This window comes from Paroedura picta, chromosome 6 (genome assembly GCF_049243985.1).
Source record: "Paroedura picta isolate Pp20150507F chromosome 6, Ppicta_v3.0, whole genome shotgun sequence".
Lineage (NCBI taxonomy): Eukaryota > Metazoa > Chordata > Lepidosauria > Squamata > Gekkonidae > Paroedura > Paroedura picta.
Window position 1 is genome coordinate 30,668,394 of NC_135374.1, and position 17,091 is coordinate 30,685,484.

The following is a 17,091-nucleotide window of genomic DNA, read 5'->3' on the forward strand; positions in this document are numbered from 1 at the left end:
GGGTGACCTTGGGCTTGTCACAGCACAGTTCTGACTGAGCAGTGATATCAGGCCTGCAGCCGGGCACGAAGCCGCCAGGGCGGAAATGGTCTCTTTCATTTTTCCCAGCTTCCTGTCACCTTCCAGCATGTCCCACCCTTCACTTCATTCACCATCTGCCACTCTCTACTGATCTCTCCCTCGCATGAGCTTCCCCCCTCCTTATATTTTAAAAGAAGTCTCTTCAACCAAGATACAGATTTTTTTTTTGAATGCCAAGCTCCTGGAAATCTGTGGTGAGTGAAGAAGAAAAGACTGATAAGCGAAAGCTTCAAAGTTGCAAATGAAAAAAAAAATCCCCAGCTGGAGACATAACAAGAAAATGATGTCAAAGAGTCCCTGTGCTATTTCTGTTGTTCTGAAGTAGCATCCTGGGGGATGCAAGGTGGCGAGCTAGGAACAGAGCTAGGTGAGCAAGACCTTAGACTGTACATGAAAAGTGCAGAGAGAACAAAACAAAACAAAAAAGCACCCTCGATGCGGCGTTGGCGGCTGCCACAGCAAACTTCAAATAGCATCTTTGGATTGGCAATGTTTTCATCCCTTTGCATCATGTTTTAGGCAGAGGGGGCCCAATACTGTCCCACGGTCCTGTCTGCTCTCTTTGTCATGCATCTACAAAAGGATTTTGAAGAAAACAAACAAAGCAGCGGGAATTCTGCTGTTTGTTCCCCTTTTTCCATACATAAATATATCCTTAGCTGAGGCTGAACTTTATTTTAATGTAAGTGCACATCAAGCAAAGAAGCAATAAGACCGAAGTATAGCATATTTGTGTATGAGAGAGATGATGGTCAGTACATGTGTGTGAAAGACAGCGAGCCAGAGAGATAGGAAGACCAGCGCATCAGCATCATGTGTGCAAAAGGGAAAGAGGGGAGCATTTTTATGAAAAGGGAGGGGACATGGTTGTACAACTCCTTATTTGATTGAAGTGAACATGAAATAACTTTCCTATCTGTCGAATCTCTTATCAATATCTGCAGATAAGGATACTACCTGTAGATTGCTCATCTTTAATTTGAAGTTAAGGGATTACGTTGATAACAAGCTACATGTACTTAGCCCTTTGAAAGATCAGTACCTTCTAAGGACAGGCATAAAAAGTATGCATTGATATCACTGTTTCCATCACTGGGCACATGCACTAGGACATTTCTTTATGTGCATGCATTATAGCTTAGATTCAGGGCTGCTTCACATCTTAAAGCAAAAGATAGGTTCCCATGTCTCCACATCAGACCAAGCATGCCTTTCTACCCTGTTAGAAAAGTCAATATATATCCACAGCACTGGCCAATTGTACATGTTCCACCTGTTTTTAGATATGAAAATATTCTTCAAACTGATCCACATGGGGCTTGTGAATTGGCTCTTAAGTAAAAGTGCAGAAGACTATAGAAGAAGAAGAAGAAGAAGAGTTGGTTCTTATATGCCGCTTTTCTCTACCCGAGGGAGTCTCAAAGTGGCTTACAGTCACCTTCCCTTTCTGCTCCCCATAACAGACACCCTGTGAGGTAGGTGAGGCTGAGAGAGCCCTGATATCACTGCTCGGTCAGAACAGTTTTATCAGCACCATGGTGAGCCCAAGGACACCCAGCTGGCTGCATGTGGGGGAGTGCAGAATCAAACCCGGCATGCCAGATTAGAAGTCAACACTCCTAACCACTACACCAAACTAACTACTACACCGAACTGGCTCTCACTACACTGTAACTACACTGGCTTAAAATGCCATGTCTTGTGAATCATACAGACCTTCTCTGTGATTGTATTTGCAGATATTTGGGGAAGGGGTTGGATGGAATAGATGTTTCTGTACAAAAGTTGCAAGTTGTTTATGTCTTCATGTGTTTTAAGGAAAGCTCCAAGTGACATAAGAAAGTAAAGTGTGTGTGCGTGCGCGGTGTGTGTGTGTGTGTGTGTGTGTGTGTATTTGACTTCAAGGGCCTGTGAAGAGGGCAGCACTCAACCGCAGTCCAAAAGCTAGAATGTAATTCATATCTATGGTTTAAAAAAGAAGTTATTTTTTCTCTCAGGATTCTTGTATATTGACTTTCCTTGTCCTTTGCTGAATCCTATGAGCTGTATGGCAGGGTTGCCATCTAGTTACTCTATTTGCTAGGAAGCAAGCTCAGATGCATACATGTCATCAAGAAAAAAGAGGGAATCTTAAATCCCCACACAAATTAGAGATGCACCATAATATAAAATCTTTTCTATATAACCTTTCTTTAAATGGGATCATCTTTAGAGTTGCCAGTTAACAGGGGGGGCTTGGCATTCTCCCAGAATTACAGCTAATCTCCATCTTAGAAAAATTAGTTCCTCACAAAAGATGGCAGATTTAGAAGAAAAGACTCTGACATCCTATCCCTTCTGAGTTTCCTTTTCTCCCCAAACTCCACTTTCCTCAACTCTGTTCCCCAGATCTCCAGAAATTTTCCAATACTGCTGGAGGACCTGTATATGTGTTGTGGTGCCTTGGATGTCAGAATGAGTATCCATTCTCCCAAGTTAAGATCATCTGAATGTTCCCGCAGTATATGGACTACTTAGAGTGGGATTTTGTCTTATTGCAGCTAGATGAACATGCACCCTGACCTGGACGGCCTAGGCTAGCCTGATCTTGTCAGATCTCAGAGGTTTAGTATGGTTGGTCCTGGTTAGTACTTGGTTAGGAAACCACTGAAGAAATGTAGGGTAGCAATGCAGAGTCAGACAATAGCAACACTTCTTTGTTTGTCTCTTGCCTTGAAAACCGAAGGGTCTGCCATTAGTCCATTGCAACTTGATGGAACTTTCCACATTTGGATCAGCATGCTGTTTTCATCAAAATCTGTCACTAAGTACAAGCATCTGGCATTCCTGATCAAATAGTAGATTGACAGAGGAACCCTAAGTAGAGTTTTATGCCCTTCTAAGCCCTAAACACCCTGTCTTCAGTTGACATAGAAGGGTGTTAACTCTGCATAGGATTACACTTTTTACTATTCAGCCTAGCAGCTCTCCAGTTTGTTTTTTAGCCTCCACAAGATGCTTTATGCTGACCAATATGGCAAAAATATGGCTTGGCTTTGCAGCACCCAAGGGCGGCTGTGATAGCTATCAATCCAGGAGTCTCTAAAGAGTATAATCCCCAAGGTGAGAGGGATTGGCAAAGTGGTATAACTAGGATTTATGAGATGTCACTAAGAAAAGGTCAATTTTGTAAAGGTCAGTTGTGTTTGTATGCTGGATTGTCTTGCCGTAGGACTATGGTGAAGAAACACCCATCATTTAGGACACACAAAACTAAACTAAGGAAACATTTGGAGACTACACAGTGGGGAGGCCATCTTGAACTATAACAATGGAGAATGCCAGTAAGCAGGTGGTGTTTCCAACTTACTTGCAAAATAATGCAAGCTTAGAGACTTTCTCTGGGAAATATCCAAAACGTCCACCTCCTTCCATCTCCCTGTTGCTGCTATGAAATAGATAGCAACAAACAAACTCCCTGCTGGTTCTTTTTTCCTGAGCTTGACAATTTAATGCCTCCCTGCAGACAGACTCAGTTCTTCTTACCATTCATTTCTTCCTCAAAGATAGCCTCCGATGACTTTTAGACGTTTAGATGGGAACTAGCAAGACCCACGTTGTCTTCCCACCTAAGAGAATTGGTGTAAATAACACTGAATCTCTGCAAAGAAGTCTAGATACAATGCCCAACTGTGTCTATTTGTTTCTCTTTATTGTGGCACGACACCACACCTTAGTAGAGAATTTCAGAATCAAAATAGTTCTGTGTTTAGTAGACATCACTTTAAAAAGGGGTTATGTCTGAGTTGCTTTTCATAGCTGTATTAAGAGCATAGCTCAAAGCTTTATTCTTCTGAATTAATGTTGGTTTACTAATATTATAAATGCATTTTATTTCCCATCTCTCCCCATGTTCCTCTTCTTCTATCTACCCTTTCCATCTTAGATTTTGAACCACTTTGAAGCACAGTTTTAAATTCTATGCTTGTACTGCTCTAGAAGCCCAGAAAGCACTTTAGAAATATAAATATGGCAGCAGTACCAAGCTGTGACATTAAAGGAATAAAGTCAGCACCATGAGGCCTAAAAAAACCCATCACTCTGGTAGCCAGGTCCCCCCCCCCCCAGGTCACTGGTAGGTAATGGGAGAGTATGGTTTCCAGATCCAAATTGTGAAATTCCTAGAAATTTTGGGAAGGAGCCTGAGGAAGATAGGAACCTCAGTGATGCCATAGAGTTCAACCTCCAAAGCATCCATTTTTCTCCAGGGGAACTAATTTATGTAGCTTGGAGATGAGATGTAATTCCAGGGATTCCACAGGTTCCACCTGTAGACTGACATCCCTACTCCTCATCCCCCTCAACCCTATTGTGTAATGAGTGAAAACCTCAGGATGTTGCAGGAAGGCAAAACAATAAAATTTCATATTGGAAGAACAGTGGTGGGAATATTCGCACCTGATAATGTGTCTCTTATCTGTGCATGCTGGATGTTCTTTTTCTTTAACCTAGTTTTTTGGGTATGGGAATGGGTGATCAGTGGCTGGTAAGATGGGAAGATGACATTTCTAGTATTACCTGTCACATCATTGTCTAGGACTGTCTACACCACTGAGAATCCAAGGTTGTCAGTGGCATTGTGAAAGGCAAGGAATCACACTCACAGATAGCTTTCTTTTGTATTTGACACAATGTGGATTTTTTGTTGTTGCAAGATCATCTTGGGGTGTTTCTGCATTTCAACAACATTTGTGGGAGCTAGGAGTGTGTTGTGCCTTGAATAAACCTCCGTACAAACCTTAGGACCACAGAGAAAGTCAAGAAGCTGAAAACTAAAATTGTATGGTGGCTAGCAATGCAGTCATATGCAGAGTTACTCACCACAGGCAAAATAAGAGGGCTTAGACTGGAATAACTCTGCATAAAAACTGCAACAGAATAGACTGATTTTGGCACCAGCAAGGCCCCAGTATAAATACAGCCCTTTCTGTAAACTCTAAACCACTGGTAAGTTATCATATTTCATATCTCTTTGCTCAGTGGTCTACCTCACACGGTTGCTTAGGGATTACTGAGTTAATGTGCATGTGAACTGTGTGAAATGATTACTGGGGTACAGCCTGCAAAGCACTCTAAAGTACATAAAGGCAATTGTTATCAGTTGTTTATTACATTGCCTTTAGTAGGTGCTTACTGAATCTTGGTTTTTTACTTTGAATCTGGAGATACCATGGGGCTTGATATATATATTGAAAGCCTCTGGGCACTTCCCAATTTTGTTTTCTAACATCCAAAGCTGGGTGTGCTCATCTTTCTACCGTAGTGTCTCATCATGTGCTGCATACAGATCTCACCATGCAGTGAGATGCACTTGCTCAGCTTGGACCTTCAAAGCAAGTGGTGGAAGAGGAAACACCAGCCCACTTGATCTTCTCTCTACAAATGTCTGAAGCCATCCTCAGTACCAGCTGTAGGATCCTGCCTGTATTACTAGAGAAAACATTTTAAATTATTTTTCCAGTAGTTTATCAAAGTAATTCCTGGATTCTTTGTGGACAGTTACATTGTCCCTTTGCATAAGAAATTACTTCAGCCACCATGGAGTGGAGGCAATATCCAGGTGCCTGTGTTTCTTTGCATCAATCCTGGCAGCTCTTGGAAACTGAAATGTGGGCCAAAATATAATCCATCGCCAGTTTGGAAGATGATCAGATGATGTGCTTTGAGGGCTCTCCAAATCCAGAAGTGTTTCTTTGGGTTTTTGGCTGCTCTTGTCCACTACAAAAAAAACCATAATGGTCCTTTAGCTATAAACAGTGCTGCTTAGAACTGTTCTTCTCGTTGATTTTGATGTTGTTGTCATTGTTATTTTAAAATGCATGATTGAAGGGACTGCAAACAACATTATTTTGGTCAAAGATTAGTTAGTCTCGAAATCCCAGTTTTGGCTAGAACCTTTCCTTCATCCTTTGTTGCACTCAGCTAGTCTGAGCTGGCTAATGGTTTTGGCTTATATGCTACAGAACACTCGTGCCAAGACATTGAATAGAAATTTCAGAGACAGTGGCACCACTGTAGGGAATCCAAGGGGAACAGAAGCTTCTAAGGATGGGTATTGCTGATACCACTATTGAGGCATTGTCGGCTGATGCCCCCATTCATAGAATAGGAGGCATCTCAATGTTTTTGGCTCCAGTCACATATGGAGACCTGGATTTGTCTTACTGAAATCCCTGCATCAAGTGGACAGAAGTTTGCTGTGCAGAACCAAGAGATTCAAGGATGTTCGTGTAGCCTTTTTTTTTTAGTGATGTGGGATGACTGCCTTAGTTTGATGGCTTTTGTAGGAAATTTTTTATGATTCTTTTCCAACCGAAACAGCTCACATTGTTGAATGAGCAGGGTTATTTTTAGTCTGACATTGATGGTCTCCTCCAATGCTGCAAGTAGCTGCAATAGAAACTTTGAAGACATTTAGGCTACATTTATAGCTTGCACCTAGACTTGTACATTACATATCAAATATCCAAGTATGGCTCCCTCTGCAGACCAAAAACTCTAGTGTATATACTTCTGTAAACCTGGTTTGCAGCGGGAAAGAACCTAAAAAAATTAATGTGAAAGACTAACAACCTTCAGTTGAAGGGACATCTACACATGTACAGACATCACAGGCAAGAACCCCTTGGGGACATCTTGGTGTGGCACTAACAAAAATGGTCCATAACAACAAGGAACATTGTGGGGAAGGAGGAGAGCTGTTGAGGGGAGAGTGGGTACAGTGAGTGAGTTGGCAGAGAAAAAACTGGACATGTAGTTGGACAAGGGTGTAGGGCCAAAAACAGATTGGGAAGATGGATGCCTTGGGTAATAGGAAAGACTGGAGTGGGAAAGGGGCAGAAGGAATGCTGTCAAGCAGAGACAAAACAACAAGTTCAAAAGTGGGGGGCAACTATGGGAGGGAATGGACCTTCATCTCTCTTATGACCCTCATCTTATAGCTGTAACTTAAGATCAGAGTCCAGGGCAAATGATGTCGAATGTGGATATTCCAAACTCAAAAACGTTTTATGATAACATTTGAGCACATTTTTATATAGGCACAAATCTCTCAGAACTTGTGATATAATTCATTGGTCCAGAAAAATGGTGTTTTCAAATAAAAATAACTCTTCTGAAGAAAAGGCTGATTTTCTTCGAAAAATATTGGCTGGCACCGTAATGTTGTCCTTGCAAATATAAAATAGCCCGTATGTATCTAAATGTAGGACTTTTGCACATATTTGGTTACTCATGTTTGCAACCTTTAGTAAATTATATTAAGATGTTATGTCAGAGTTACATGCTGCAGCTACTGGCTTATTGAGGCCCCTAAATGAACTATAACCTTCACATGTAACATGAAAAAAAGGGTCCTGCATCATTTGGGTCTCCTCCCATGCCTTCAAGAGCCCTGTCCTAGTTATTGAGACCACAACTGTTCTGCAGAACTGTTTGTTTTAAAACTTCATTATTCATAAGCACCCGTACATACTGTGCAATGCAGCGTCATCTGAACCGACTGCCTTTAACATATAACTAACTGAATTGTATCTTTATTTACCTCTAGCTAGAGAATATGAAGGTGATGAAGAATTCTTGGAGATCCTGGGGATAACGCGAGAGCAATCGGGAAAGTATGAATGCAAAGCGGCAAATGAAGTTTCCACGGCAGATGTCAAACAAGTCCGAGTCACTGTGAATTGTGAGTACCTTTCTTACTAGATCAGCAAGGGAAAATGAAAGCTCAGCCCCCATTCTAACCATAGTGTAGTAGCAAGAAAGGAAAAACCTGTCATGGCTGATTGAGAATGCGCCTCGGGACTGATTTGTCTGTTGTTGTTTTAAAAGCAAACATGGCAAAGAGTGGGCAATCTGATATGCAATCTCTGTGAGCCATAAACATGCTTTGTAGCCATTTCATTTGGGAGCATCCCATGGATGGAAAAGCCACACTCTGATGCAAGAGATCCTTCCTCTTGCATCAGGGGAAGGTACCTTGAGCCAAAGTAAAGCACCAATAATAGCGAAATGGTTTCCCAGGATCTAGCTCAACATTTCAGTTCCGTAACTGTGGAATGAAAATCCTTGTTTACCTTAAGATACAGGTTTTAAAGCACTTCCTCCACTAAACAGATAAACAAACCTCCTGTCATCTTTGGCAAACCTCATGATGCGTGACTCTTGCTAAAGTCACTGGCAGCTTTAGTAGGCTGCCCTAGCCAGTTTATGACAGATTGAGCAAGGTCAAGGATCTCACAACAATTAAGATGTGCATTGAGAAATTGAAATATATATCGGCTATCGTAGCTGTCGTTTTTGCCATCACTGGCTTCTGAATATCTTCTTCCTCAAGAACAAAACAAATCGTGCACATTACCTGCAGCACTATGGATAGCCACGTAGGACACAGTGGAACTAGCATCCCAGTCCCATTTTCAGTGTTCCAACCAGAGGAGATTTGCATAACTAACTTCAGTTTACATCCAGGGGCAGCACTACAACCACTTAATGGCCAGGATCTTGTCTATATGAGAAAATGGCACTTCACTGAATCTTTGTAGTGTACCCTTCTTGCATGGTGTCTGCAATGTTTTCATTAAATCAATGCCACTTTCCCATGAGGAGAAATGGTTAATTCTGTGACATTCAAATAAAAAAAGAAACGAAAAAGAAAAAAGAACCCAACTAACCACAAGATATTCTAATTCAGTGGTTCTCAACCTTCCTAATGCCGCGACCCTTTAATACTGTTCCTCATGTTGTGGCACCACTACATCCACTAACCCCAACCATAAAATGATGCAAGTGTTCTTTCACAGAAGTTAAACCGAAACTGACCAATGGCATGAAGATCCATTGTTCATGATTGTATATAAATTGATTTTTTTTGGGGAGGGGGGGGTTCTCAGTTCAGCTCTGCCTTTTGTCCCACCATGCTGATCCTGCTCTTTTCCACTGCTCCAGACAGATGAACGCTTTAGCTTGCTCTACCCCGCAAGGCTGTTGTGTGAATGACACACCGCTAGCCAAGATGCTTGCCCTGTTTTGACCCCTGTGAAAGGGGTCCTAACCCCCAGGTTGAGAACCACTGTTCTAATTGCTGTCTTCTGAGAGACCACAACACCTCAATGCAAATAAGTGCCACATTTTGTTGCTTATTTTCTCCTAATGATTCCTGTTTTGCCCAATTGCACTTAAGTGGAAATGAGAGTCCTTACCTCTGTGGACCTCAGTCACTACCAGGTGCTACAAGCCTTCGTCTGCAAGGATTTTTATGACTGGGGCCGTTCCCCTATCCTCCACCACCCCCAGGCCAATCATTGGCCATTATGGGGGGGGGGGGTCACCATAACCATATATGGTCATATCACCTAATATTATTTTAATTAATATATTTAAAAATCAGTGAACTCCCACCCAATCACACAATTAATGAACTCCAATCCAATCTGTGGCTGTCAAGAAACCCCAGGTTTTAACAAAACCCATCCAGTTTTGATCTTCCTTATTCATGTTTTGATTTTATTGTTTATATAGCATTATCTTTTACAAACTGTAGGTGAAAGTGGCAGTGAGAGATGATGTATTCCGTTATGTGAGCTTAAGCAATTTCAACTGAGAATTGTATACTTAACAGCTTCATAGAAGAGGTGCATTTTGAGGAAGGAACAGGCAATAGCAGAATCATAAAGGACTTCTGAGAGGGAGTTTTCAGCATACTAACTGGAGCAGAAGAGAGAAATATTCAGGAAAACTTGAAAGAGACAGAGGATAATGCAGCTGGAGAAACAAAAGCCATGGACCAGGAAGTATCAGTATAGCAGACCAGAGAGTGATAAAAGGTAAAGAGCCATAGAAGTTACTGAAGCTGAGAACAAAACATTTCTGATGGATCCAGGAGAGGACAGGAAACCAGTGTAGGGATTTAAGGAAAGGTCAAAGTGACATGAATGAATGATTTTGCAGGCAGAAGGTGAAGTGTCTGAGGTGTGAAAACTGCAAGCCAGAAAAGAACAGGGTTGGAAGTTTGGACCTGTGTTGCCATGGTGGTGTAACACTCCAAGTGAAAAATTGATCAGACTTGGAGATCTGGGATTGGATGGTGAATGAAAGTTCAAGTGGTTGCCCTCCAGTAATATTGAAAGCAACAACATGTGTTGAAATCTCTTTTGGACAGGGTGTACACAGAAGAGAAAGGCTGGCATTCAGAATTCTTAAGAGTTGTGTTGCAGTGTTTCATGTGCCATCCCACTCCTAATTTTTGCTAATGATATCCCAGTATCTGCTAAGCAAAGTTATACCGTTCCAAATCGAATGAAGTTAGCTTACTGTGCTTAGGATTTCACTGATCATTACATATTTGTATCCTTCCTCCGAACAAAAATATTCAAATTAGAGATTGCTTGTTAAGATGCATAAGAGATTTTTATTATACTGGTCATAGAATACAACTAATACATTTTTTTCAAAGGTTGAAATGCATACATTTGGATTCTTGATTAAGGCTTTGGTTTGTTTGTAGCTGTCATTACAAACCAATTATTCATTATGTATAATTATTTAACAGCAGTTCAAAATTAATGTGAACAATTCTAAATGTAGCACTGTTGTGGCACTTATTGCAGACAGTTGACCTTTTATGAGAAGGATGGAGCAAATGCTGGGGAAGATTCCACTTTTGATTGTACATACTGTGAACAAGTTTATGGACAACTTTGTCCCGGGTTGACATGCTATTTTTTGCTTTCTGCTAGGGTTGCCAGTTTCTCCATGGCAAATGGGGGTGGGGGGCAAATTACCAGCAGCAAATTGTTGCCAGCGACCAGTGATGTCACTTGTAGTAGAAATGGCATCATCACGTTGCCAGCAATATGGAGATGCTGTTAATTTCATAGTAAAAGACATTTTTACTGTAGACTTTTGATCCAAATACCAGAGCATTGCCGTGTTTCTGGCAATGTGGTGACATCACTTCTAATGTGCACCAGAAGTTACGTTCCTGCATCACTGGTGACAAAAAACTTTTATCTCAGTTGGTTGCTTGTAAGTCCCCCTGCTGATTGGTGCCAGGGAGAAGGGCCCCAGAACAGAGGATCCACCACCCCCAGTTGGTGTCTGGAAACTCTACTTTCTGCAAGAAAAGAACTATTGTGGACATTTATCCATAAAACCTCCATGTGAAAATTCTGATGTAAATTCTGACTGAGAGCATGCTGCAGTGGTTGATCTTGGGATGATAAAGCTACAGACTCGCTAAAACCAATAGCTCAATGTACAACTGGACCAGCATCTGGAACCTTAAAGAGTTTCCCCAGAGAAAGGCTATTGGGGAAGGGAATAAGGAAAAACTGAAGGCAAGGGTGCAGATGAAGGTAGGTTGGCTGATGGATAGTAGGAGAGAGAAAAACAGGAAAAGGGGAGAGATTATAGAGGCTTTGGGAGAAGGGAAAGAGGAAATAGTGGAGGAAGGGAAAACAAGAGTCCCTCACACATACACACACACACATCCGTTTGCAGGTCCCTAGCTTGTTTACTTGCAAGAAAGACTTTTTAACTTGAAAGGAAGGCTATTGTTCCCCATATATGCTGCACCTAAAAATGCCATACAAGTTACAGTTACATACATTAATCCAAAAATCTTTTCTATATAAACCCTATTTTAACGTTATCTTATAGGCCCATTATGCACGGCCGCCGAAACGGCGATTTCGGGTCACATGGAAAACGCGGAGGGGGAAGACGCGACGCATACCGGTTATACACGGGGCGGGGCGCGACGGCGGCAAAACCCAGAGTAACAGATTATGCACGCACCGATCCGGGCGCCGCTTCTGGTTGCGCCCCGCTCACCCGGAAGCTGCGCTTTCTTCCGCGTTTCACTGACGCGGCTTTTTTGGCGGCATGCACCGAAGCTGCAGCCAGTTGCAGCCGGCTCCGTGCGTTATCCGTGATTTTAGTCGCCGCCATTCCACCCCGAATGTGCGCTAAAACCCCCGTGCATAATGGGTCTTGATTAGGGTTGCCAACTTCCAGGTATAGCTGGAGAGAGACCGTTGGTCTGATGAAGATGCAAGACATATAAAGAAGACATAAAGTACAATAAACTGCTTTATTGAACTGCTGTAGTCGGGTCTTCACTCAGCTTGCAACTTCCAGGTGTTACCTGGAGATCTCACAGAATTACAACTGATCCCCAGCTTACAGAAATCAGTTCCCCTAGTGAAATCAGCTGTTTCTGGGGATACTCTTTGTGGCCTGACACTCTGATGAGGCTCCTTGCCTCCCTAAACTTCACCTTCTCCAGATGCCACTCCCAGATCTCCAGGAATTTCCTAACCCATAGTTGGCAACTCTGATCTTACATTCTGGTTCCTCTTCCACTTGAGTAAAGAGAGTTTTGTTCTTCCATCTTTTCTTTCTCCTCTAAAAACTTCATTTGGGGAAATAACAGGGAAATAAATAACTGGTTCAGAGATATATAGGCCTCTTCAGACCAAGTCAGGCAGCTGCAACTTTGATTGCACTGGAGGGCAATTGCTGATTTTAAGTGCCTTTGATAGAAAGATGACCAATCAGGATTACATCCAAAAGATCTGGCCTTGGGCATGCCTAGAAAGTCTCTCTTAAAATGCCATTGAGTGTGGCTAACATGAAGAATGCTGCTGATAGAGGGAGAGCCAGTGTCTTTCAGGGAGCAGGAATACAAAGCCATCAGTAGGCCTGGTGGTGTAGCTTTCAGGGCTGCAGAAAGGTATTTGTTCATTTCATGACTCATCTCATGTGTTGGGTCCAATGGAGCGGAAATGGATTGTCTCACTACAGATGGCAAAGAGATTTACTGCCAAAGAAAAAAGATCCACACAGGAAGACTTTAAAAAACAGAAGGGGGAAAAAAAACCCTCTCATCTCCTTGTGTTTTCCTTATTTATCTTTAACTCTTGCTTTTAAGTGAATGTTTTATACTGGGGTCCAGTTTTTCAAATACGATATTTGCTGCTTATGTAAGTCACATATTCCCTTCACCATTAGGAAAATGAGAGCAAACAGAGAAATAGGATTGTATAAACTCATCCATTTCTCACAGCAAATTACTCCCTTTCCACTTCCAAAGTTTTTTTTTAAGAATTCTGCTAACTAAAGTCAGAGCAACAATGGACCATTGAAGTGCCAACTATGCACAAAAATGCCAGCATGATGGTTTGAGAAGGAAGACAATTTGTCTTCATCAGGGGCTTTGGATACCAGTACTACCAATATCACTTTGGTAGTAATCCAGAAGTGCAATGATATAAAGGTTTGTGTGAAGTGACAAGTGTACTCCAAGAATCCAAGGGCTCAAGTTGTCAGGATAATAAGGACTGGTATACCACACCACAGTCCCATATTCAATTCCAGTCCCAAAAAGAGCAAGGCTCATCCTGTCTCATCCTTGACCATCCTCTCTCTGGCTTCCCCCCAAATGCTTCCCAGATTGCTTTGTTTCTCCTTTGTAACGCTCTGTGAATTGGTTCCAGCCTTGGATATTTCTCCATTATGCTGTCATTCTCTAACTCACTGTTGACTTAAGGCAGATGCAAGCCAGTTTCCTCAAGGCCCTATTGCCAATGCTAGGGAAGGTCTGTCTCTCAGTGGCAGAATGTTTGCAGAAGGTCCTAGATTCAGTCCTCCTCCCACATCTTCGGTTAAAGGGTCAGGGTGGTAGGTAATTTGAAACACCTCTACCAGAAACCCTGGAGAGGTGCTTCTAGTCTGAGTAGACAGTAGTGGTCTTGACAGATCATAGGTCCTGATTCAGAATAAAGTAGCTTTGTGTATTCATGCTGGACCTTGGGTGGAAATTGAGACCAGCATGGCAGTTTTCCTTCTGAGGAGATGCTGTTTTGCTTGTCTGGACAGTTAGTCTACCTATGAACAGTTTTTTGCTAGTATGAGAATAAGCAGATCTGCCCAAGAAGTTATTCCATATACTTCAAGACAGGTACTGGAATTTACTGTGTCTTTATGTACAATAATATGTACCTTACACTCTCAGTACTACAAAGGAAAAGGTAATAAAAGCAGGACGCAACTGAAATGTGACCATTCTCCAGTGGTCCAGGATCAGGCATTCTAAACCTATGGGGAGTAGCTCCTCCCTGAGGACAAGCAGGGTCACCAACAGTTTTGATGCTTTAGGGACAGAGCTTGTCTCTCCAGTTCCCATCTTGGCCTTACCTGCAGAGTAGTGAGAGGTAACTGGCTGAGCTCTGTTTAGAGTTTGGTGATCCCATCGACCAACAGGCATTTTTATCTCCTCCTCCCCCCTCTTCCATTCCTTGGTATTCCCTCTTTTCCCCCTCACTCTCCCCCATCATTTTCTGTGGAGTGGTAGGACTTGGGTTTTAGGGAGAGAACTACCATGTAGCCGGCTGAGTGGAACCTTTCAACTCTGCAAGCCCCCACTTTGGGTGGAAGAGTGAGATACAGCCACAGGGAATCTTACTCAGGAGTAGAGGAAGCCAGCTCTAAGGAAGACAACAGTTGTCAGAGCTGCCAGCAGGAAAGATGACCCAGGTAGGACCCCCCCCCCTCCTTTCCCTCCCGAAAGAGCAAAGGATGTTGTGAGAAACATGGCCAGTCGCTCCAAAAGCCCAAGGCTGCCATGCTGGGAGCTCCGTCTTCCTCCTCCCCTGACACTAAAGCCTTTAGCACTGTGACAGGCTGCCTCACTACATGGACATGCCAACCAACTCCAAAGTAAGGCGGGTGAATCAGATTGGAAGGGGTGAGCATGGTGGTGGTGTTCCCAGATCCCTTCCCTGTGTTTCTTTGTTATTTTTCTATAGTAAAAAAAAGGGAAATCATCCCAGATTGGTAGCTCAAGTAGACCTTTCAGAACATGTGCCACAGGAGGGCATGGCCCTCGCCTTCCTTCTTCTCCTCTCCTCTCACATTCAATGGGTGTATTTGTGAGGGAGCTCAGTAGGTGTTCTAATTGGCCCCAGCCAAATTCCTGGTGGAAAAGCTCCATCCTGCAGGCCCTTTGGTACTCAGACAGTTCTGACAGGGCCCTCAGCTCTTCCAGGAGCTCATTACACCAGGTAGGGGCCAGGACAGAACAAACTATGGCCCTGATTGAGACCAAACATACCTCTCTAGGGCCAAGGGACACTGGCATCCCAAGACTTATGAGGCTCCCAGCTCTTCTTTCTCCAGACCTAACAACCAGAAATCCCAAGGATCAAAAAAGAGCTCTTCCATTTGACTTAGGCAGCTGGACAGTCCCACCAAACATCAGAGGTTATCTTCAATTTTTTGCAGATTGTTGGATGTCATTGATCAGTGACCAGTGGATACTAAACACAGTATGGCTGTTCTCTTGAACTACAAGCCATTCCTTTAGATAGGTTCATCCTGGTCCAAACCAATCAATGTCCAAAGAAACATCTCCTTTTTCAAGCTATCCGATATCTATTGAACATTAGAGCGACTGTTCCCAAAGAACCAAAAATATTCAGGGATCTATTGAATCTGTTTCATTGTTCCAAAGAAGAATAGGGATATGAGGATCATCCATGATCTGAATTGGCTAAATCTCTGGATCAAGAAAAGAAAGTCAAGATGGAAATTCTCAAATCTATAATTTCCTCAATCCAAGAGAAGGATTTTCTGGCACCAATAGATCTATCAGAAGCCTGTTTCCATATATCTATTTAGGAATCTCAGTGGAGGTTCCTCTACTTCACTGACAGTGGGAGGTACTGCCAATATTGGGCCCTCCTTGTTGGCCTCAAGAATATCCCAAGAGTGTTCACAAAGGTGCTGGTGACACTCATAAACTAGGGAATTTGTGTGTTCACATAACTTGTTGACATTCTTATCTAGTCTTTCTTCTTTAATTAGGGAGTGTCATATGTGGAAAGGTATCACTTGAATACAAGACCATGGCTTTTTTTATCAACAGAGCTGTCTGCTCCCCACACAGCAGGCACTTCACCTGGGGGTCATCACAGATACCCTTCAGGATCAACTTTTCCTGTCCCAAGAAAGGAGGGAAAAGATCCTTTCTCTGATGTGAGAGATTATCCAGAAGTCCCACTTGGAGGTCATGCTTCTGGCAAGACTTCTGGGGATGCTAGTCTTCTGTCAGGACGTGATTCCATGGGCAAGATTCCATGCTTGCCTCTCTAGAGGCTTCTTCTTCCTTTCCAGGAAATAATACCAGCTTTCAAAGGTGGGGAGCCCAGTCTCACATACTCTCCAAATAGGGTCTACAATAACTGGCAGATTTTTCAATCTTGGTATTCTGAGAAAAGATTAGACCCATGCAGAGCTTAATTGTGTGATCTTGTCATCTTCCTTAAAGTGGGCTTGGATAAGGGTCTGAGCACCAGCACACTGAAAAAGCAGGTAGCCATTATTTTTGCTATTAGAGCACCCAAGAAAGGATAAGGTTTTTCTCACTACTCTCATGTTAGAAGATTTCTTAGGGACACATGCCTCCTGAACCCTCTATGCTTCCATAGGTTTCCCACCAGGAATCTAAAAACAGTATTGAAAGCTCTTTCCCTCAAGCTCCTTTTCAGCCTATAGCCACCTGTCTACATAAGGTGCTCACATTTAATACCATCTTTCTGATGGGTCTCTCCTTTGATAGAAGACTTTCAGAGCTTCAGGCTCTTTTGGTGGATAAGAAACTTCGCATTTTCCATTATGACATAGTTCTGCCTTTATCTCAAAGGTTAATTTGGCCTTCCATAGGTCAGAGGAACTGGTCTTACCCTCATTTTGCACTAACCCTAAACATCCTCAGAAAGGGGAATGACATCACTTAGACATATGGAACATGCTGAGCTTCTACTTGGACTAGAGTGAGTCCTTCCACAAGTCAGATTCTATGTTTGTGTCTTTTAGGAAGGGATTCTAGAGGAAGGGGATTTCTACATCCTTAGCAGATAGGTCAAAGGGTGTATTCTTCTGACATATAAGGTTAGGGGCCCATTAGGCATA

The 17,091-nt window shown here is 42.6% G+C and overlaps 1 protein-coding gene across 2 annotated transcripts in view; it reads left to right on the forward strand.

Moving 5' to 3' along the window:
• The window catches only part of LSAMP (limbic system associated membrane protein), a 1,850,461-nt gene that overhangs the window by 1,784,448 nt on the left and 48,922 nt on the right, over positions 1-17,091 (forward strand). For both annotated transcript variants that reach the window (XM_077341931.1, XM_077341930.1), the window contains one exon: positions 7,670-7,804. In XM_077341931.1, the coding sequence (XP_077198046.1) occupies positions 7,670-7,804 (135 nt within the window). The remainder of the gene's footprint in view (positions 1-7,669; positions 7,805-17,091) is intronic.